This window comes from Alosa pseudoharengus, unplaced genomic scaffold (assembly GCF_046254945.1).
Source record: "Alosa pseudoharengus isolate Yale_2024_CS ecotype anadromous, Long Island Sound unplaced genomic scaffold, YU_APseudo_1.1 YU_APseudo_1.1_scf_11, whole genome shotgun sequence".
NCBI lineage: Eukaryota > Metazoa > Chordata > Actinopteri > Clupeiformes > Clupeidae > Alosa > Alosa pseudoharengus.
The window spans coordinates 41,310,293-41,333,212 of NW_027468576.1; the positions used below are offsets into that span (position 1 = coordinate 41,310,293).

The 22,920-nt window shown below is 44.8% G+C and overlaps 1 protein-coding gene across 1 annotated transcript; it reads left to right on the forward strand.

The window, feature by feature from the left end:
* Positions 1–15,835: 15,835 nt before the first annotated feature.
* LOC143117465 (receptor-transporting protein 3-like) lies at positions 15,836–18,549 on the forward strand. The gene is made up of 2 exons (XM_076279209.1): positions 15,836–16,171; positions 17,511–18,549. Exons 1-2 carry the CDS (start codon positions 16,026–16,028, stop codon positions 17,848–17,850), a joined length of 486 nt encoding a protein of 161 aa, XP_076135324.1. The 5' UTR covers positions 15,836–16,025; the 3' UTR covers positions 17,851–18,549.
* Positions 18,550–22,920: the final 4,371 nt, after the last annotated feature.

Sequence of the window (22,920 nt, forward strand, 5' to 3'; positions counted from 1 at the left end):
CCTCATTTCCTCCTATCATTCCTTCCTCGTTTCCTTCACAACATTAATTAGGAGGAGGGGCTAGGACAGAAGGAAGGATTGAGAAATTAGAGAAATGAGATGCACCCTAGGTTTTCCTCTTTCAACTCAGGTAGCACTAGGATATAACTCATTACTGCCATCAAGTGCACAGGAGGGCTAAACATAGCCTACTAAACTAAAGGATAGCCCACATCCTTAGCATCGGATGTGTACGTGTAAAGGTTTAAAGTACTGTTGGAGTGCACAAACAATGTCACCTAGCAGCTAGCCTGAACAAAAAGTACCTAGTTGCCTCCATCTCATGTTCAGTGCATGCACACTCTCAGCTGGCCTGTCAGTTTTATGAAGAGCTGGATTTCAATACCCTGCACCCTCCATCACAAAGAGAATTGTTCTTTCCTCTTGTGCGAAACTGAAATTTATCATGGCCCTTTGCTTTCAGTGTCTCCCCCTAATCTGTTCTGATCTGATCTCTGCTACCAGTCCACATTGATGGGGTCAATGTGGAGGTGGTTAGCACCTACAAGTATCTGGGTCTCCACCTGGACAATAAACTGGACTGGTCAGCCAACACTGATGCACTCTACAAGAAAGGGCAGATCAGGCTGTACTTCCTGAGGAGGCTGCGGTCCTTCAATGTGTGCAGTAAGCTCCTCAGGATGTTCTACCAGTCTGTTGTTGCCAGCGTCCTCTTCTATGCAGTGGTATGTTGGGGAGGAAGCACAAGGAAGAAGGATGTGGGGCGAATTGACAGGCTGGTAAGGAAAGCTGGCTCTGTAGTGGGAGCTGAACTGGAGTGCATCACTTCACTATCTGACAAAAGGACCCTGAACAAACTGATCAACATCTTGGACAATGAGTGTCACCCACTCCACAGCACTATTGTTAAGCAGAAGAGCCTGATCAGCTGGAGACTTCGCTCACTGCCTTGCACAACTGACAGACTGAGAAAGTCATTTGTCCCCAGGGCCATTGAACTGTTCAATGCCTCACTTAAGGGAAGAGGAGAGATAGACTTCTCTGCATAGTCTGTCTGCCTCTTCACCCCCTCCATGTTTGGTACTGTCTGTCCACTAGCCACTTGTACCACTGTCTTTATGCCTCACTGTTTGCGTGCTATATTAGCACATTAGCACATATACATAACCCCCCCCCCCCCTATGCAGTGGTGGAGGAAGTACTGAATCTCAGTACTTAAGTAAAAGTACAAATACACAGAGAAATATTTTATAATATAATATAAGTGGCTCACCCCATTTCCCCAGTACAGGTAAGTATATCACACAAAAGTACAATAAATCCCTCTAAATCAAAATATACATAATCGCGATTATCCACCACCAATATACATTCATAACAACATAACAACAAGGGAATAAACATTCATATCATGGCTAAATGCACACCATCCCCCCCCCAATGTTCACAATGCACGCTCCCACAGCTCCGAGGCTGGAGAGAAAACTCCTCCACTCCCAGCGAGTGCACTACGCATGGGCAGTTGAGCTTGAAGCGGCAGACAGGTAAGTTGGGTATGTTTGTGTTCGCGGCTATGGGGAAATTAACGGTGGAAAATGTGTGGAAAATGAGACATGGCAGTGGGGCCCTCACTACGTGTCAAAGATGGTATGTAAATTACTTTGTGGCAGAAGGGAGAAATGATAAATTAGTGTGTTTTACTGTCGCGGAGCTCTGTGCATGAAAACGTCAAAAACGCCCGGACAAACATTCCCCCGCTTCCCCCCTACAAGTCCACAAACTTTTCCCCAGTCCTGGCATGTTGCCCAAGTTCCCAGCAAACATACAAACATTGTCCACAAGCATTACATTGTCCATCAAAGTCCTGGTGTGTTTCATACGTGTATGTGTGTGAGTGTATGCGAGTGTGCGTAAATATGAATGTGAATCCGAAATCCGCGTTGCGCTTTGCTTGCGCAACGTAACAAGGGTACCTGCTGCGAGAAACCTCGCAAAACGCTACTCTATCAAGAGTTCACAGCGTGGCAGTGAGGAGGGGGAAGATCACCTCCTCACATTTCCCACCCCTTCTGGAGTCTCGACAACTGGGTGGCGAGACAAAAAGTCGGCCACGGCGTTCTCCTTGCCCGCCCGGTACCGCACCGTGAAACGATATGGCTGCAGTGCCAGGAACCAACGCGTGATGCGGGCATTGGAATCTTTCATGCGCCCCAGCCACTGCAAGGCACGGTGATCCGTCTCTAGGACGAAGTCTCTACCCAGCAAATAATATTTCAGGGAATCAAGCGCCCACTTGACCGCCAGGCACTCAAGTTCTGTGACCGCATACCGTGTCTCCCGGGGAAACAGCTTGCGGCTGATGTAGGCCACAGGTTTCTTGTGCTCCCCCTCCCCCTGGAGAAGCACCGCCCCCAGACCCACTCCAGACGCGTCCGTCTGCAGCATGAAGGGCTGTGTAAAATCTGGGCTCTGGAGTACTGGATCGTGATACAGCGCCGCCTTCAGGTCCTGAAACGCCCTCTCCTGTTCCGGCCCCCATGGAATCCCGTTGGTGCCTGACTTCCGGGTCAAGTCAGACAAAGGAGCCGCTCGCCGGGAAAAGTTTGGCACGAACCGACGATACCAGCCCACCAAGCCCAGAAAAGACCGGATGTCTTTCCGGGTCCGGGGCCTGGGGCAGTCCAGTATCGCCTGGACCTTGTCTGTCTGCGGCCGGATGACCCCCCGGCCGATCACGTGGCCCAGGTATTGCACCTCCTCCCGGGCCACGGTGCACTTGCGCGGGTGGATGGTTAGCCCCGCCTCCTGGATGCGCCGGAGCACATCACCAAGGTGACGCAAATGTTCTTCCCAGGAGTTGCTGAAGACCACGATATCGTCCAGATAAGCCGCTGCGTACTGGTCAGTGCCGGCCAATACACTGTCCATCAGCTGTTGAAACGTGGCCGGTGCCCCCTGCAGTCCAAAGGGCATGACCAGGAACTGGAAGAGTCCCTGGGGTGTGCGAAAGGCCGTGCAAGGCCTGGCTTCCTGGGTCAAGGGAACCTGCCAGTATCCCTTGCACAGGTCTAAGGTGGTGATGAAGGTCGCTTTCCCCAGTCGCTCGATTAAGTCCTCCAGTCGTGGCATGGGGTAAGCGTCAAACCTGGACTGGGCATTGACACGAAAGTCTATGCAAAACCGCATAGTGCCATCTTTCTTAGGCACCAACACTATTGGGTTACTCCACTCACTGGTTGAGCGCTCGATCACCCCCATAGCCAACATCTCCTCCACCTCAGCCTTGAGGTGTGGCAGCAGGCGTTCGGGGACCCGGTACATCCTCTGACGCAACGGGGTTGTGTCCTTCAGAGGAATGGGGTGCTCTACCAGTGTGGTGTAACCTGGCCTCTCCTGAAAAAGGTCAGCTGGGATGACTCGTGCCAGCTCCTCCTGCTGGCGAGTGGACAGGTGGGACAGGTCAACAGTTGCCGACAGCCAGTTGGGAAGAATTGCTCCGGCGTCTCTTCCTCTTCCGCCACTGCCTGCACCCGGAGCTGCAGACTGATGTCCCGGTCATGCCATTCCTTTAGGAGGTTGACATGAAACACCTGGGTTGGCTTTCTTTTCCCAGGGAGGTTGACCTCATAGGTAGCTGGACCCATCTGCCGTACCACCTCATACGGCCCCTGCCACTTGGCCAGGAGCTTCTGCTCAGAGGTGGGCAGAAGCAGCAGAACTTTCTGGCCCGGCCTGAGTTGTCGTTGCCGGGCAGCCTTGTCGTACCAGGCCTTCTGCTGCGTTTGGGCCTGCTCCATGTTCTCCCGCACCACCTCCGCCATCTCCTCTATCTTGTCCCTCATTTGAAGGACGTGGGCCAAGACGCTGCGGGTCTGTGGTGTCGCTGGTCCCTCCCAGGTCTCTCTCAAGACATCCAGTGGCCCCCTCACCTGCCTGCCATAAAGCAGCTCAAACGGTGAGAAGCCGGTGGAGGCCTCGCCCAGGGCACCTCCCTGTAGGCAAAGAGAAGGTACGGCAACCAACGGTCCCAATCCTTGCCATTCACTGCTACAAACTTTCTCAGCATGGCCTTGAGAGTCTGGTTGTAGCGCTCGACAAGGCCATCTGTCTGAGGGTGGTATGGGGTGGTCCTGATGCCCTTGATGCCAAGCAGGCGGTACACCTGCCTCATGGTACGGGACAGGAAGGCTGTGCCCTGGTCAGTCAGCACTTCCTGGGGGATACCTACTCTAGAAAACAGCTGAAGTAGGGCCTGGGCAATGGGACGGGCAGCTATTTTGCAGAGAGGGAAAGCCTCTGGGTAGCGTGTCGCGTAGTCACAAATGACTAAGATGTATTTATGGCCACTCTGGGTCCTCTCTAGGGGGCCTACAAGGTCCATAGCTATGCGGCTGAAGGGGGTCTCAATAACAGGCAGGGGCTGTAGGGGGTATGGGGTTGTCTTGTGGTTAGAGGTTATCTGACAGGTTGGGCAACTCTTGCAGAACTTCTGGACATCGGTGTAGATAATCTGGCCAATAAAACCTTGCCGCTATCCTATCGTAGGTCTTTGTCAGGCTAAGGTGTCCAGACCACGGGATGTCATGCCCCATTTCTAACACCCTCCCCCTGAGCTTTGTAGGCACCACCAACTGCTCTGGCCTGCCCTCTGCTGGTTGGTGATACACCAGACTAGGCCTGAACGATTTATTGCATTTGCGATAATATCGCGATATGATGAAACACGATTTTCAAACCGCAAAGGCTGCGATTTGTAATATGTGACGTCACCAAAACGCATTTATACTTGCGCTTGCCGACGTGCCACCGACTCTTCTCACCGACCACTGAAGAAGCAAAAAACTTAAACAAGAGGACCAGCTAACAGTGTCAAGAAAGGTCTGATCAGTAGAGCTACTTTGGTTAAAAATAAACCTCTTCATTACCTTTTGCTCGAACCTACCATGTCCCTGGTTCTAGTTCATAATTCCCCTGTGCTGCTACTCTGGCTGGTAACTTCGTTCACTTGTCCAGCTGACGATTAAAACTCCACGACTGTTTAGGCTGCACAGCAGCCATTCACCTGTGCACTGGGGACTTTGTTTACTGGAGTACAGTGACAGTGGGGGCATTTGCGATATCCAAGGGGGTTGGCGGCACAAACATTTCATCTCACAGGTAAATGAATTGATGCATAATGTTATACCAGCTAAGGATCTAGGCTACATACATGCTGCTAACTGCTGCTAACTTTGCCTGTTTAAAGAGTTTTGTCTCCGCGATTGGCTTTGTTGTGATATGAACAAACTAGTTAATTTGCATGCATGCGTATTGCGCTGCGGTCTTGATGATGCTATCCTTTAGTTAACACCGAGCCGAACGGTCATTCGGCCGCATTTATTTGCGCTACAACAATCTACAGTAGTTTGTTCCGATTCACGTGCAAGTAGCCTACAGAAGAGAGGAGCGGGTCTGTGTGTGTATGGAGAGCACAGGACAAGGAGAAGCCGTGTCAGTGCCACTACATGTAGACCTATTTGTTAACTAACGAAAGGTCATATTTACATGAAATAGAAACGAATCAGAATCATTAAATGTTTACAAGGCTGGAAGTTCAACAAATATAGGTCTACTAATGTGATTAAAGTAGTTAAATAAAAAATATTTCATTCATCAATCTTATTCAATGACCTAATGCCATCATAACATAGGCCTGGGCTCCAGGAAAGAACAGCTTATGTTTAACTTATCTAATTTTGTGTTAGTCATACTATAGAATAATATATTGCTTGTCTTTGTTAAATAAGACAGAAGATAAAGAGCTTAAAAATAATCGCATATCGCATCGCAATCGCAATATTTGTGAGAAAAATCGCAATTAGATTTTTTTCCAAAATCGTTCACCCCTACACCAGACCCTCTCTTACCACATAGTATTCCCCAGAAAAGTTGGTAACAACATCTGTACTGTCACTGTCCTTTGCAACTCGCTCAAATGCTATCTTCAGTGAGTCATCCTCTCTCTGCATCTGCTCAAAATTCTCCGGGACCTCACCCACATCAATATCTGAAAAGCAGTCAGTCACATTCTTCTCCATACTGTCTGGCCTGCCTACGCTGTCGTCGAGTCCTTCTGGTCCTCACTCGAACTGGAGGGCTGATTTCAGCATCGGCACAGGCTAACTCGTCCATGTGTTCAGCATTCCTGTCCTCGTCTTGATCGGTTTCTTGGGCCTGCCTTTTACGCCGGGCCCGAGTCATAACAAGATTCACTGGCTTTGTGGTGAGCAGCAGATCAGGAAGCACAACAATGTCCTGGCCAATAACTACTGGGTGACTAAGTCCTTCAACAACACCCACAGTAACTTGATAGGTCAGCCCCTGCACTTCCAAGTAGATCTCAGCAACAGGATATTCATGTTCATCCCCATTAACGCACAAAACCCGTAGGCACCTCCCCCCTATGTAATCCCGTTTCTCCACTAGGTGGTGCTGTACTAGTGTTTGCGTGCTGCCAGAATCTAAGAGGGCCATAGCATGTTTACCATTTACAGTCACCGGCATTGTCTGAACTTTTCCCATGAAGCCTGCACCACCCTCATCTGGTCTCGGGATGCAGCTATGACTGGAGTATTTGGGTCAGTGACGTGACGCCTACATTTTTACTTCCGGGAGCTATTAATTTCATATTTTTGCAAAATAATTGTGGAATCTTGTTTAAATGCATGTATCCTACATCACTCTTCTAAATTAAACTATTTAGTCAAGGTCAAAGTCAATGTTGATAATAGGTGGCCATCTACTGCCTGTCAGCAATGAAAAAACAATAAATCTGTCACTCGGCAAAACGAAATGGCATGCCGTTTTCCCGAATGACAATGCATTTAACTGAATTAGAAATCAAGCATTGGCCGTCATATCTCTGCATTGCTTTGACGCATCAACTCCAAAGTTGGCCAGTAGACTTGGGACCCCATCCTGAGGGGGGAGGGGTGCGCAATCAATGGTGACCTTTGACCTTTGCTTATATCTTAACAACTTAGATTGCTTATATCTCAACAACTCTTTCATGTATTTAAACCACATTTCGTACTTCCAAATTCCAAATTCCAAAGTATTCACCCAATGCAGACAATCAACAAAACAGGAAGTGTTCCCTGCAAACAGGAAGTAAACAGGAAGTAAGCTTATATCTCAGCAACGCTTCCATGCATCAACTTCAAACTTGATACTTGGACTTTAGAAGTCATCCTGAAGGGGATACAATAAATTGGTTGACTTGACCTATGGGGGGCGCTATAATTTGATAACATAGCTCGTATCTTAGTGATGCATTGACAAATTAATTCGAAACTTGGTAAATAGATGAGGGACCCCCTTCTGAGGACGCTTACAAGTATGGTTATATGTAACTACCAGAGGGCACTAACTGTGCTGCACAACCCCTGCTGCTTGCAGTTTATTCAAAATGATCCAACTCAGCATTGCTAGTTGTAACACATACAATTTTTTTTTAACAGATGCCTCTTTCCAACAAAGAGAGGGGTGCACGTTTCTGTGCAAAGATAAAGGCAGATCCTGCTGCAAGACAGGCGAGACTAGAAAAGAGAAAGCAAAGGTATAACTGTGACAGTGTATGGGCATATTATACATGCATGCATAAATACGTACAATTAATAAATAAACAAATGTATTGCAGGTATCATCAGCGGAAGCAAACTGGGCAATATGACTATCTGTCCATCAAAGCATTGACAGCATCTGCAGCAGCAAAAAGGAGAGAACAATGGAGGTTGAATCAGAGACTACGTAGGGAAAGACAAAGACAAATGGAAGCTGTGATGAACCTCACACCAGTATCTGAGGACTCTCTGGTGGAGCCTGCACAGCCTGACCTTCCTGAGCCACATCTGCGCTCCTCACCTCCTGCACCAGGGCCATCCCTGCGCTCCTCACCTCCTGCACCAGGGCCATCCCTGCGCTCCTCATCTCCTGCACCAGGGCCATCCCTGCGCTCTTCACCTCCTGCACAAGGGCCATCCCTGCGCTCCTCACCTCCTGCACCAGGGCCATCCCTGCGCTCCTCACCTCCTGCACCAGGGCCATCCCTGCGCTCCTCATCTCCTGCACCACGGCCAATCTCATCCTCAACACCTGATAAGGTTTTAGAGGCAACAAAGAAACAAGCTTCCAGCCGCCGAAGTGACCATCGCATTCGGAAACTGAAGGAGGAAATGGAACGACTGAAAAAAGGCCTTCTGAGAGAAAAAAGAAGGGCGGATAGATTCCGCAAAACATTACAAAGACTGAGGAATCCAAAATCCAAAGCAACAAGTAAAATTAACAAGTTAAAGAGTGTCAGAAAAGCTGCAGCAACAAGACAAAGTGTTGTGGAATTTCTCACCCGTGATGAAAACAGTCGTCTCCTACCAGGTAAAAAGGACACCGTCACTCAGAATAAGGTCAGGAAACAGCGTCGTGTTCTTACCAAGTCTCTCAAAGAGCTGTACAAAGAGTACAAGTCAAACTTAGGAAGTGAACACACTATATCCTACAGGCAGTTTGTCCGTCTTCTCCCATTTTATGTCACGGAGCCTAAAGCTAGTGACCGCAACACATGTGCTTGCTTCGATCATGAGAATGTGAAGCTTCTTCTGGACAGAATTCATCAGAGTGGATTTATAGGGAGTAAAAGCATTTCCGATGCACTCGTCCAAATTGTGTGTGATGTTAAAAAAAAAAATGCATGTTCAGGCAGTGTGCAAAGTGTTGCTATTCTGAGATAGAATTAGCCATCCCACAAAATACTGGACTGGTTACATGGCACCAGTGGCAGAGGGAGAGGGTCTGCTCAGAGGGAAAGACCTTTTCCCATTTTGTGAAGAGAGCTTTGACAGGAAAATGGGAGGATCTCCTGAAAAGCTTTAATGAAAAACTCGATGCACTGGCAAAGTACCAATACATATGGATATATCAAGTGGAACAGTGTAGAGCCCTCAAAAACAGCCTCCAAGACCATGAGGCTGTAGTCCACATGGACTTTTCGGAGAATTATGCCTGCAAGTTGAATGTTGAGGTTCAGTCTTTTCATTATGGGGGTAGTCGAAAACAAGCAACTATACACACATGCATGGTCTACACATCTGGAATGTCCCAAGCTTATGCCACCATTTCCGACTCCCTCAGGCATGATGAACGGGCAGTATGGGCACATCTGAAGCCGGTGTTGGATGACCTCTTATCCAACAAAACAATTACTACTGTACACTTCATGAGTGATGGCCCACTGACCCAATATAGGAACAGAAAAAACTTCTACCTCATGTGCACCTTGCCCTTCCTTCGTGGCATTCAGGAAATCACATGGAACTTCTCAGAGAAGTCCCATGGAAAGGGAGCACCAGATGGTGTTGGTGGGTCCATTAAAAGAAGTGCAGATGCATTTGTACTGCAAGGAGGAGAAATCCAGCACCCACAAGAACTATTTTCCTTTCTGGAAAAATCCAACTCAAATGTGAAGTTCCAGTGGGTATCAGAAGATGACATCACTCGAGTGGATGAGGCAGTGCCTGATGCCTTACCAGTTGTTAAAGGCACCTTGGGGATTCACCAGATCACCGCAGACACCCCTGGAAAAATTGTTCACAGGGAGGTGTCCTGTTTTTGCCGCCAGTTGGGATCTCCCTGTGGATGTGACTCACCCTCCATCCTTGATTTTAATTCTGGAAAAGCTGCATCCACACTCACAACAAAAGAGCAAGAGATTGCTGGGAAGATGGTGATCCTGTCCTATGACAAAAAGCCTTTCGTGGGGCAGGTCCAGAAGGTTGTTGGTGAAGAAGTCGAGGTGTCCTGCATGCAGCAGATTGGGACAAAGAATAACTTTGTATGGCCCCAAATCCCAGATGTTCTCTTTTACTTTCAATCAGATATCAAAGCAATCATCTCTGAACCAGAGCCATCAACAAGTCGAAGCTCAAAATTGTCAGATGAGGACTGGGACAAATTCCTTTCTGTTTGAAAAACAAACAGCACTAACCCATCCTTCAGTGGTTTTGTCTTTGGGTTGAGACTGTGGGTGTGGGGAATCCCTCAGTGGTTTAGTGTTCAAGATGGATTCAAATGTTCTAAAGAAAAGCAGTCCTGGTCCAAATTGTCAGGTGTAGCAATGGATCTTTTTAAAATTAAAAGCCACAGAATCAGTTTTATAAATTCTCAAATGCATTGTGATACAGTATGCAATCCTGAAATATTTTAACATTTTAATATCAGAAATGAAATGCCATGAGATGTGCTTGTTCTGGAAGATAACAACATTATTGTTCTTCTATTCTGATCTTTTGCAAGATAATAGGCTATGTGTTGATAATATTGTTCTTCTGTATGTTGACAAAAACTGGTATTCAGTATTTTTTCCTCAATAAAAGGTTCACTTAAGAAGCCTTTGTATCTTTTGCATTGCTAAGCAGTATCCCATAACTGATTCAAGTCTCTGATTAGGAAATGTGAGCAACAAATGACAATTGTTAGGGAGATTTTACAATTTACAACTTTGCAAACAAATGATAATGCAAGTTATGATATAAAAATAAACAGTCACATTCCTCATTCTTGAACCCCTCTAGATGCAGAATTAGCCTACATCAGTGCACAGGTTCAAAAATTAAGTAGGAAACTGAATCAAAGTCATACGTCATATGGTAAAACAGTGGAATTATTCAAAATTAAATACAAAATGTATAACATAATGTGATAATTCAAATACATAACACAATTACTGTATGAATGGTTATATAATATGAAGTTTTACATAATTTGGCTCCATTTTTTACTTTTTATAGGAATAATGTTAAAAAAATGTTGACGGATTGCGCGCTTTATCCTTAGAAGACAAAATATTATATAAGTGCTTTAATAATATGGATATTTTTGGCTAGCCATGAATTCAGTATCAATCAACATCTGCATTATGGATTATTTGTGATTGGGTCATTAATGCTGATTTTAATATATATGGCAAACAATCTGTTTTACCGAATGACATTTTTATGGTGTAAATACAATTAATTGCAATAAAAAGACAAACAATTACATTTTTTTCAGTGGGCACATACTAAATCAAAAAGTTAACATCTTATAGTATTCAAAAAATTTTGAAATTGACTTGCTGTTATATTTTTATTTTTTTGATGTTTTGAAAATCTAAAACGTCACTGACCCATTTGGGCTTCCTATTGGGACAGTCATACTTAATGTGACCTTCTTGTTTACAGTAATAACACACTATGGGGCCATCAGATCTTTGTGCAGAGTCAGATTTGGACTTGAACTGAGGCTGGGGCTTTGGGCTGGGGCTTGGGCTTTGGGCTGGGGCATAGCTAGGGAAAGGCATCGTTCTGGGCACAGCTGTCTTTGGACCACCCCCATAACCAAACCCCTCAGACTTACCCCGCGGCGCTGGACGTGTGTAGGCTTCCTGACGGAAGTTCTTCACTCCCCGACGAGCCGCCATGTAGTTCTCCACCAAGTCTGCTGCTCCCTGGCCATCCTGGGGGTTTCGCTCCTTCACCCAGATGCGGATGTCTGGTGCCAGGGTGCGAAGGAGCTGTTCCAAGATGAGCACCTCAGACACTTCTTCAACCGTCTTCCCAGACGGTCTAATCCACTTTTGGAACAGGTCTTTGAGGCGGTTGTATAGCTCGCGGGGGGTCTCTTCTGGTCATACATCAGGCTCCCGGAAGCGCCTCCGGTAGACCTCGCTGATCTCGTACTTCAGAAGTATGGCCTCCTTCACCCGATTGTAGTCCGTCGCTTGGTCCATGTCCATTGCCACATAGGCACAACGAGCTTTCCCGGAGAGGTAGGGCACCAGAAACACGGCCCAGTCCTCCCTTGGCCAGCGATATGCCGTGGCCAGGCGCTCGAAGGTTGTGAGGAACTGCTCGATGTCATCGATGTCCTCGAGCTTGGGAATGGCACTTCTGGTCCACGTCATTGGTGCTGCTGGTGCTCCCGGGTGAGCGGGCGCTGGTGCAGGGGTAGGGCCTGGAACTGCTGGAACTGTCGGTGTTGGGGCCAGTGGAGCTGGTGCTGGAACTACCGGTTGTGGGTCTTGGCGTGGCGTTGGTGATGGTCTGCGGTCCACTTCCACATCCTCCCTCAGCTGGTTCAGCTGCAGCTGGACACTCTGCCAACGCCTCTCCTGCTTGAAGGCCTCTTTCTCCTGTGACTGCAGAGCCCTCTCCAGCAGTTGACGCAGGAGCCCGATCTCCGATGCCTCTGGCTGAGACGCTGCACCCACGGTGGTCAGGGCCTCTGCACCCTCATCCGGGGACAGCTCCTCCACGCCAGCCAGGTCACGGGTCAGTCTCTGGCCCTCCATCCTCAGCCAGGCACTGACACGGCTCACCCTGCGGCTCCCTCCGCCTCGGCAGTCTGCCCGACGTCTTCCGCCTCTCTTGTCCAGCCTCTCTAAAAAGGCGTAACACCCAACACTTCTGACACCAAATGTGAAAGGGCTAGCGGTACCCTGGGTTCGGGTGAGGCAAGGCTGGACACTTGGAGGTGGAAGGAGGCTCACGAGGCAAGATGTGCAAACATAGGCTGTGGTTTATTCTTACAAAAGGTGCAGTTCCATAAATACCCACACGGGGTGAAATGCCAAATGTAATCCCAAAATAATCCAAAAATAACCAAAGATGCAAATTAAGTCAATGTCCAAAAAAATACTGGGCTGTTAGCTATTAGCGTGTAGCTTCCGGTTTGGCACAAGCAAAAACAACTATATCTTTTAGCCAGTAAAAAAAAACACAAGTCAGCAGATCCTTGTACTTACAGCACATCAGCATTTAGCTCTTACCCCATTGCTCTCCCAAACAGAAATGAGGCTCCCTTTTTAACAAGGAAACCCCTCCCTTCCAAATTGACATCAATCAGAGCCAAGTGGCTCACCCCATTTCCCCCGTACAGGTAAGTATATCACACAAAAGTATTTACACAAACAATAAATCCCTCTAAATCAAAATATACATAATCGCGATTATCCACCACCAATATACATTCATAACAACATAACAACAAGGGAATAAACATTCATATCATGGCTAAATGCACGCCATCCCCCCCCCCAATGTTCACAATGCACGCTCCCACAGCTCCGAGGCTGGAGAGAAAACCCCTCCACTCCCAGCGAGTGCGCTTCGCATGGGCAGTTGAGCTTGAAGCGGCAGACAGGTAAGTTGGGTATGCTTGTGTTCGCGGCTATGGGGAAATTAACGGTGGAAAATGTGTGGAAAATGAGACATGGCAGTGGGGCCCTCACTACGTGTCAAAGATGGTATGTAAATTACTTTGTGGCAGAAGGGAGAAATTATAAAGTAGTGTGTTTTACTGTCGCGGAGCTCTGTGCGTGAAAACGTCAAAAATGCGAGGCTGTTGCAATGGCGCCGCCCGGACAAACATTCCCCTGCTTCCCCCCTACAAGTCCACAAACTTTTCCCCAGTCCTGGCATGTTGCCCAAGTTCCCAGCAAACATACAAACATTGTCCACAAGCATTACATTGTCCATCAAAGTCCTGGTGTGTTTCGTACGTGTATGTGTGTGAGTGTATGCGAGTGTGCGTAAATATGAATGTGAATCCGAAATCCGCGTTGCGCTTTGCTTGCGCAACGTAACAAGGGTACCTGCTGCGAGAAACCTCGCAAAACGCTACTCTATCAAGAGTTCACAGCGTGGCAGTGAGGAGGGGGAAGATCCTCCTCACAATCTATCTATCTGTTATCTGTAAAATGCTGCAAAAGTAAGGCCTAGCGGCGGGGGGGTGGGGGGGGGATATTGGTGGAGGTTTAACAACTTGCAGGCCCAGGGAAAAGGACAATTTGAAATGTTGATATCATGACCAAAATGATCATGGTTATCGATATTATTGCGATATGATTAAAATGTGCTGAGTTTGTTCTAAACCTACCACCAGAATTCATAATTGGCCTGTCCTTCAAGCACAGTAGCAACAAAACTAAAGGTCAACAGAACAGCATTTATAGTGTCATAAAAGTGGTGGGAGTTAAGACACAACACATTGATGTAAGTTCTTGAGCTACCCAACTTTATCTTAGCTACTATAGCCTTCATCATCTGATTTTATTATTTACAGATATCAGATACAGATAGGGGGTCCTAAACAAGCTGGACATTTAGCTATCTTACTTGTGCCTGTCACAGATGATCTTAGAGAGCGTGATACTGTATGGCATGCAGACCTGGTATGGCAATCTGACAGTTCAGTTAAAGTCCAAGTTGGGGCGTCTGGTCAAAACTGCCCTGAAGATTGTAGGTCATCCAGACCAGGGCTACATGCAGGCACTCTATGAAAAGTCAGTCCTCAGGGAGGCACTGAAAATTGTAGAAGACCCCACACACATCCTGTACGAGGAGTTTGCCCTCCTACCCTCAGGTAGACGCTTTAGAGTACTAAACTGCAGATTAAATAAATACAAAAACTCCTTTATCCCAACTGCCATAAAGATGCCCAATGATAGGTAGCTGGCTACCTATATGTTATCCAGTGTGCAGCTCTGACTGAGTTTTTTTTTTTTTTTTGTAACTGTGGTGGTGTGGAGCTGTATGTGTAACTGTTGTTTTTTAATTGCCTATGTATGAGCTGTGTATGTGTGATGCAGTGATCGTGAAGCCCAAGACAAATTTCCCCTTGGGGACAATAAAGTATACTTTACTTTACTTATATATCATGACAGCATGGCTATAGCCTTTTTTTAAATGGGGAAATTATTTAGTCTAAATGAAAGAGATAGTTAGATTTTTTGTCTGAAGTAATGTAGCCATATTATGTTTGTTTTAATATTTGACAGACATTTTACATATTTATATATTAATCAATGCAAAGTATTTAGATATTTTTGAGATAGTAATAGTTGATTATACGGGTAAAGTACGTTGCAAATTATTGTAATTATCTATTAATTGAAATGTGCTCTTTACCATGTGTTCAGGTAACTTGTAAAGCCATTTAAAAGAAAAAAAAAATTTGATCAAAAAGTACTTTAAAACCAATCAATGTTATTATCTTAAAGGGGAACTATGCAGGTTTTGTAGCTTAATTAACTTTAACTTAACAGCTTCGGAGTCATTGGAATGGTTATATGACTTTTTCGGGTTGAATAGTGGCCATCTCACTTACCCCTAGCGCGTGAGTGGAAAAACCACCCTTGCGGGCTGGCGGCCTTAGTTTCAGGAAGTTTAACGAGTGTAACAAATTGCTTTTAAAACACATACAAGCCAGGCCCCGGCTAGAACAAGGTAGCGATGGAGTTTCTCAGACATTCGTCATGACAGAGCCTGCGAAAAGAAGCAAAAAGCGAGAAAACAGCTAAGGAATTGCCAAAACTGCATAGTTTTTTCTCTAACATTTTGGCAAATTTAAAATATGATGATGGTCAACAGTGGGTCAGCAGTGGCGGTACGATATCTAGAAGCCTGATTTCACTATCTTGTTTTTTTTTTCTCACAATTTGGTCCCCCTCACTTTAAATGATGTCTCCTGCGCCCCTGGTGTCCAGGTTCTCCTGATCTGCATGGGACAGCCACTGCCCCCATTGTAAGGTTCTGGGAGTGCTTGAATTTGCCTGCCAAAGCAGGGATGGAAATTAGCACCAGCCAAAAAAAAGATGAAAGTGATTTCAGGCACAAAATAATGATTCAGTCTTAAGTGGTTGGTGAATTTGCTCATATCTTATCTGTCAGTGGCAGATGGTCACATTTTAAAAAGTGAAGTGCTGCAAAGACAAGTGTGCTGATAAGCTGTAAAAAATGGTGGTATAGACTGTTGTGTCTTTTCAAGAAACAAACCCCAGAGCAGGAAATAGAAAGTAAACACATCAGTCTAACAGGTTTCATTTCCTTCAGTTTCATTTCAGATGCAGCTCCCCAGTGGTGTGACCACATACTCTTTGCTCAGTGACAGATATTATATTATACTAGGTTCTTTGTAAAAGATTTTATAACCTACCACTCTGTTGAAAAGGAACGATGTCCCTTCAGAAGTGGGAAAGGATGTTTGAGCAGAAGGCTGTGAAGCTGCATGGGCACAACTGGACAATCATGTTTGATGACTCCATAGTGCCACACAAACCAGCTGGAGAATGGTTTCAATACATCCGGGGAGCTTTTGCAAAGTAAGACATATTGTTATTATTTTTATTGTTGTTGTTATCAGTGGTAGTAGTAGTAGTAGTAGTATTATGCCAATATCACATCCCTGTTGAAAAAACCAGCCTGACCAGCTAAAGGTGGTTTTGTTGGTTGACCAGCTTGTTAACCAGCTTGTTTGACCACCCTATGATGGTTGACCTGCTAGACCAGCAAAACTCTTGCAAAAAACATACCTTCAGCTGGTTTTCCCAGCTTATGATGGTAATTCAGCTGGTTTTGCTTGTCGTACCACCTCAAGCTGGTCATTTTAGCTGGTGTTGCTGGTCTATAGTGCTGGTTTAACTGGCCATGCCAGCTTATGTTGGTCATTCTAGCAAACCAGCATGACCAGCTTGACAATCTTGCACCAGCTGTATCCCACAAGACAGGCTGGTCACACCAGCATGACCAGCTTCCTCAGATGGTCACGCCAGCATATCCAGCTGGTGGCCCAACCAAAGCAAAGACCAGCAAGAGCTGGAAGAAAACCAGCAAAGACCAGCTAAAACCAGCTACCAGCATAAGCTGGTTTCTAGCTGTTTTTTCAGCAGGGATATTATGAATGTTATGTAACTTTTGTTTAATGTGCTGTATTTTAAAGGTGCAGTAGGGTAAGACATTTGAATGTAAATCATGATTAAAGGTGTCATGCCAAAAGAAACCAGTTTTTCTTGTTGGCTTTGAAATAAGATATGTTGGTATAAGAAATAAGACATGTGACTAGGGGAACTTATCACAGAACATGGGCCAATTAGTGAAGCACAGTTTCTACATCAGAACCCTGTTAACATTGGACAGGCCATAGCGATCTGAATCAATAGGATGAAGCCATAGCAATCTGAATCAATAAGATAAAGCCATAGCAATCAGCAGTCTAGTGATACACCTGGTACCTGGAAGATTCCTAAAGATGTCAGCCAATCAGAGTGAGGCTAATTATATCTGTAAAATTTCATATCTAAATAAAAGTCCATCACAAAATCAGCCTTTTTTGCCTGTAGGGTTCAAGAACATCATGAGAGAAATGAGCCCGGGCATTTTTTCAAAAAAACTATCAATCTTTACAAAAGCTACACAGGGAATGTTATAAAAAATGAATAGTGTATGGCATGGTCCTTGCTATTGTATTCTGTGACAGAATCATCCTCAGGCTCATCCTAAAGGCTGCCTGTCTTGTGAGTTCCTCAGGCTCATCCTAAAGGCTGCCTGTATTCTGTGACAGAATCATCCTCAGGCTCATCCTAAAGGCTGCCTGTCTTGTGAGTTCCTCAGGCTCATCCTAAAGGCTGCCTGTCTTGTGAGTTCCTCTCTCTGTACTTCCAGGTTCAGATGCTCGGCCTGCAACAGAACGTGGGGCTCCAGCAGAGTGCTGGTTGTGTTTGAGTTCCACTATCAGAGGGGGGCAAAGAGTGGGACAGTCAAAGCGCGTCGCTTCCGACAGGAATGCAAAACGTGCGAGGAAACCGAGATGGAGGAGCCCCAGTTCGACTCAGAAAACATCGGGGTGATGCTGGAGAAGCTGGTGGAGAAGATCCGCATCAGGTGTTACAAGGAAAAAACAGGCAACCGCAAGCGGTTTCGACCTCTCGACTGGTCTGAGGGACCGCACGAGTCTTCTCACTGTGAGGCCTGTAAGAAAGGCGTCTGCAGAGAGACGAATTAAAACAGTTATGCTGTCTGAGCCTTCACGTGTGACCAGCAGAGTTGACATTCACAAATGCTATACATTACTTTAGCTTCTCTCCTACTGCCCACTGGGGTGACCCCCGGCCAGACTCTTGTGTGTGTGTGTGTGTGTGTGTGTCAACATGAGCTTTTTACACACCATTAATAGCATTAAACATTGTGATTGGAGAGGACAATTGCATAATGTAAGACAACAAATGGTCACGCTATTGTCTACTGTCCAGCCGCTAAAAAGGCCATCAAAACAAAGCTCATCTCCAGCACTAGAGTTCAAAGGCCGAACATGTTGTTATTATTATTTACCTACAGTTACAAGTCAGGCAAGAACCCCGTAATGTGTAAATGTATTTCAGTTGAATTGAATGAATTTAATATACCTTGTAAATAAACTAGCCTCTATCCCCATCGGATATCAGTGTGAGTGTAAAAGCCATCCATGAGTCCAGTCATGTTAGCTTTAGGCAGCTGTCTAGGGTCTAGCAATGGATCCTGCTGTTTTGCAAATATTCTACAAAGCAAATTCAGATTTTCTGACAAGTTTGTCTGGGTTCACCCAGGCTGCGTCCTTAGCATCAGGGGTTTAAATTGACTTACAATGGTCTTCTAATCAGATTAGAGGTCTATAATGTATAACGTGTGTGAATTTAAGGAATTTAATAAATAATCTTATCAGTGATATCTGTGTAATAGCCATCTGAGCTCACCCATGTCAACAGCCTAAGCAGCTGTCCATGTTACCATAACAACACCATGCAACATATCAACTCAGATAGTGTACGGTAAGTAAACCTTCACCCCAACTCCTTCAGACATGCTAGTAAGACATGCTCGCATCCATGGGCATTAGCATTCATGGGTATTAGCATTCATGGGCATTAGCCTCCATGGGCATTAGTTTAGTTTAGTTTATTAGTTTTGTTTGACAGGGACCATGCATAGAATAGCTTCTATACCAGGGCTAGCTAAATAGCTAATTTGCACCTGTAGTCCCTGGGCAGGATGTTCAAGCAGAGTAAAAACATAAACAAACACAGACATGAAAAGACAACAAGATAAACATTACAAATAGAAGAAAAACTAAGTGAAAAACAAAGATCAATGATCACAAGCTTGATTGTCCTTCAGCCATGTCTTCAAAGACTTTTTAAACTTTTAAAACTTAGAGTCTCTGATATGGAGTGGGATTGAGTTCCATTTTCTAATTGCTTGATATGAAAATGCTAATTGGCCAAAAGTGGTCTTTTTGAATGTAGTGTAACAGTCTCCTCTCATTGCAGCCCTAGATGCCCTAACATTGTCTCTACAGAATGACACACATTGCTTAAGTGGTGGTGATGCAAGATCATGGGTCAATTTGTACTTCAGGCACATGTCAGAGAACCAAATAAAACTGTCAAATGTTAACAGGCTATGTTTTTTTTATAATAGTACAGTGGTGATAATTTCTTGTTTTTTTATCAAGCACTTTCACAGCCTGTTTGTATAGAGAGTACAAGGGTTTCAGAGTGGTCACACCTGCCTGGGACCAGCTTGTAGCACAGTAAGACAAATGGCAGAAAATCATTGAGTGCATAAACAGTTTAGCAGCATGTAAGGGTAATTGATGTCTAATATGTCTAAAAGTAATCAAACTCGCTCTAACATTTCTAGATATCTTCTTAATATGCTTTCTGAAATTTAAATTGGAATCAATGATTATGCCCAGATATTTAAAGTGGTCAACAATTTTGATCACCTCTCCTTTGACCAAGATGTCAGGTTGTTGCTGTGCATTTCCCTTTTTAGAGACATACATAGCAACAGTTTTACTTACATTGAGAGTCAGGCAGCTACTAGTTAGCCAATCTGACACTTTATTTAGGACTGCAGTAAGTTTTAAAGCAGCTTGTTCTATATTTTTGGCATGTGTATAGATTACTGTATCGTCCGCATACATTTGGATATTGACATTAATATATAAACTAAATAAAATTGGTCCTAAAATTGATCCCTGTGGGACTCCAATGGAACTGTTGGCAAAGGAAGAGCATACATCATTAATTCTGGTGCACTGCTTCCTTGAATCTAAATAAGACTCTATCCATGTCAGAGCTTTAGTGGAAAAATTAAACTTAGATAACTTTGACAACAGAACATTATGATTTACGGTGTCAAAAGCTTTTCTGAAATCAAGGAAAACAGCACCAACAACACCCCCATTATCAAGGCTGGATTTAATTTGCTCAATAAAGTAACAGTTTGCTGTCTCAGTTGAGTGGTTCTTTCTAAAACCAAATTGCATAGGGTGCAGTGGAGAATGGCCTGATTTAAATGGTCCATCAACTGGTCACACATTATCCTTTCACTCACTTTAGAAATGACAGGGAGTATACTGATAGGTCTGTAGTTGGTAACATCAGTTACATCACCAGCCTTGTAAACAGGAGTTATTGCTGCTGTTTTCCAGGCCATAGCAAAAAAACTATGATTAAAAGACAGGTTAACCAGATGTGTTATTGGAGTGGAGAGGATATATTTATACTTCTTCACAAATGCACAGTCACAATCAAAAACATCTTTAGCCTTTGAGATCTTAAGGTGGCCTATGGATTCTGTGACCTCAGATATGTTAAAAAGTGGGAGATTGTCATTTGGTGGAGTGATGCACTTCTCTCTAGGTCCAAATCCTTTTGCTAAATCTTGCACAGAATTAATGAAATAAGTATTAAACTCAGAACAGATTTTGACTTTATCTTGTGTTAATGTGCCCTGTACTTGTAGCTCAAGCCCCTTATCTCTGTTCCTATTATGATCCTTTTTAAGGATCATATTAATGTTTTTCCAAGTTTGCCTGCTATTTCCTTTGGAGTCCTTCATAATGTTGATAAAAAAATTGCTTTTGATTTTCTAAGTTCTTTTACAACTTTGTTACGCAATTGTTGAAAGGTTCTTCTATCATGGGCTAACCCAGACCTAACAGCATTAGCATCCATGGGCATTAGCATTCATAGGCATTAGCCTCCTTGGGCATTAGCCCTCTTGTGAGCATGCGGTGGTGCCATTGAGGGTTCAAGTCCAGGCAGGCGCAGGGCTGAGCCATGTGGTTAGTCAAACACCAGGTGGTTACATTGGTGCCGTGACCCGGATGGGAGTGAGGTTTAGGGGGATGCGTGTGATGGTGACCAACTGGAACGGCAGCTGGGCAGTATGTAGATGAAATAAATCTCTCCACGGCCAAGAGACGAGGTAGAAAAAAATGTAGCATCCGTGGGATTTTTTTGAGATAACTTCATCAACAATGACAAACCAGCTGGAACCTGCCACTATCTCCCATTCATGCGCGCTCAAGATGCGTTCCCAATGAAGTGCAGTAGCATATGCATTCCCAATTAAGTGGAGTAGCATTACGCTCAAGATGCGTTCCCAATGAAGTGGAGTAGCATTACGCTCAAGATGCGTCCCCAATGAAGTGGAGTAGCATTACGCTCAAGATGCGTTCCCAATTAAGTGGAGTAGCATATACGTTCCCAATTAAGTGGAGTAGCATTACGTTTAAGTAGATGTGCTGCATAGTGGAGGTTGAGAGGACCCGAAGATCATCTTTGCATGTAACATGCTGTTGATGCATTTTGACATCGTAAACGTTCTCTAGGGAGGGTGAAAAGCAGTTTGAAGTAAAGCTAGTCTAGGGAGGGTGAAAAGCAGTTTGAAGTGAAGCTACTCCTATTTTTTGGCTACATTTTGGTGCCCCCTCCATCCCAGGGTCATCCCTATGTTCCCCCGGGTCCTATGTTCCCTAGTAGCTACATTTAATGCTATCTGCATGCATGCTACCAGCTGGCACAGCCATGGGCACGGCCCCCATCATGAAGAATGTCCAGTTCAGTTTTTAACATTTTTTTTTTGATCTTTATGATTTTTATGATCAATTTGATCAATTTTGTGATCAATTTGTGAAGATGTCCTAATTAAAATACTGATATTATATTGCTGTGGTGAAGACTGTATTGGTAACGAAATATGTTGACTGTCCTGAGGAATTACCCATGAACCTTTGCTATCAGGGAGCTAAGGTGATGGGCAGTAATGACTAACTAGACTGCATTTCCGGCGGGAACTGCGAAAGTGTGCTTGCCCTGGTCCGGTCACCAATGTGAGCAGACAGTGACATACGTTATGCTGAACCTGGCTTGATCCAAGCATTCTAACAGTGCCTTTCAGTGTTGGAGCAGTGGCAATACCTCAAAAGCTCTATTCAACTATTGCCTTGCGGGGTGAATGCGGTTCGTTGGCTTTTACCTGTGGCCTGCCTTTGAATTTAGCTTCTATGACTAAAATCAAATCAATAAAATAAAACAACAGCAGTGATTGGCTGCAAAAATAAATAATGTTACGCGTCTTGCACCTCTCAAACTGGGCTATCAGGTAACCTAGAGAAAAATTGGAAATTATGAAATATGACTAAGGCATTAAAATGCTGCTTGTTTGTCAGGATACTTTTTCACTGATTTATTTTAGAAATATGAGCTATGAGTGTGAATGTTATATATTCCATCCCCTAATTCTGTTTTACTGGTTTATTTCACAAATAATCTGATATGGATTTGCTCTATAAAGACCTTATGTCTGTTTGGGATTGTTTTGAGAGCCTATTAATGTATCTCAGAATAAAGGAATGTCCACAACATTAGTGATGTTTTTTGTGTGTGTGTGAATGTATTTTACTTAACTCATTGAATGTAGCTGGATACTCATGAACGCATGTCTCTAATAGCCACAATAGGAGTAATTTTAGCAACACCGTATTTTGTGTGGCCCATAACGACCCAGTGGATCATGAAAACGTGCCAAAATTCACATTCCTTGCTTGTTGGTACATTAATCCCATTCAGATTGCCACTTATCTGTGATGTAAGAGTTCAGTATAGGTTTAAGGTCTGGGGCAGGGATTTGACATTCTGTGACTTCTTCATTGAGGGCTTGCTTAGCAGCACTGTCCGCTTTCTCATTTCCCCTCAGACCAACATGGCCTGGGACCCAGCAAAAAACTACACTCAAGTTCTGGTTC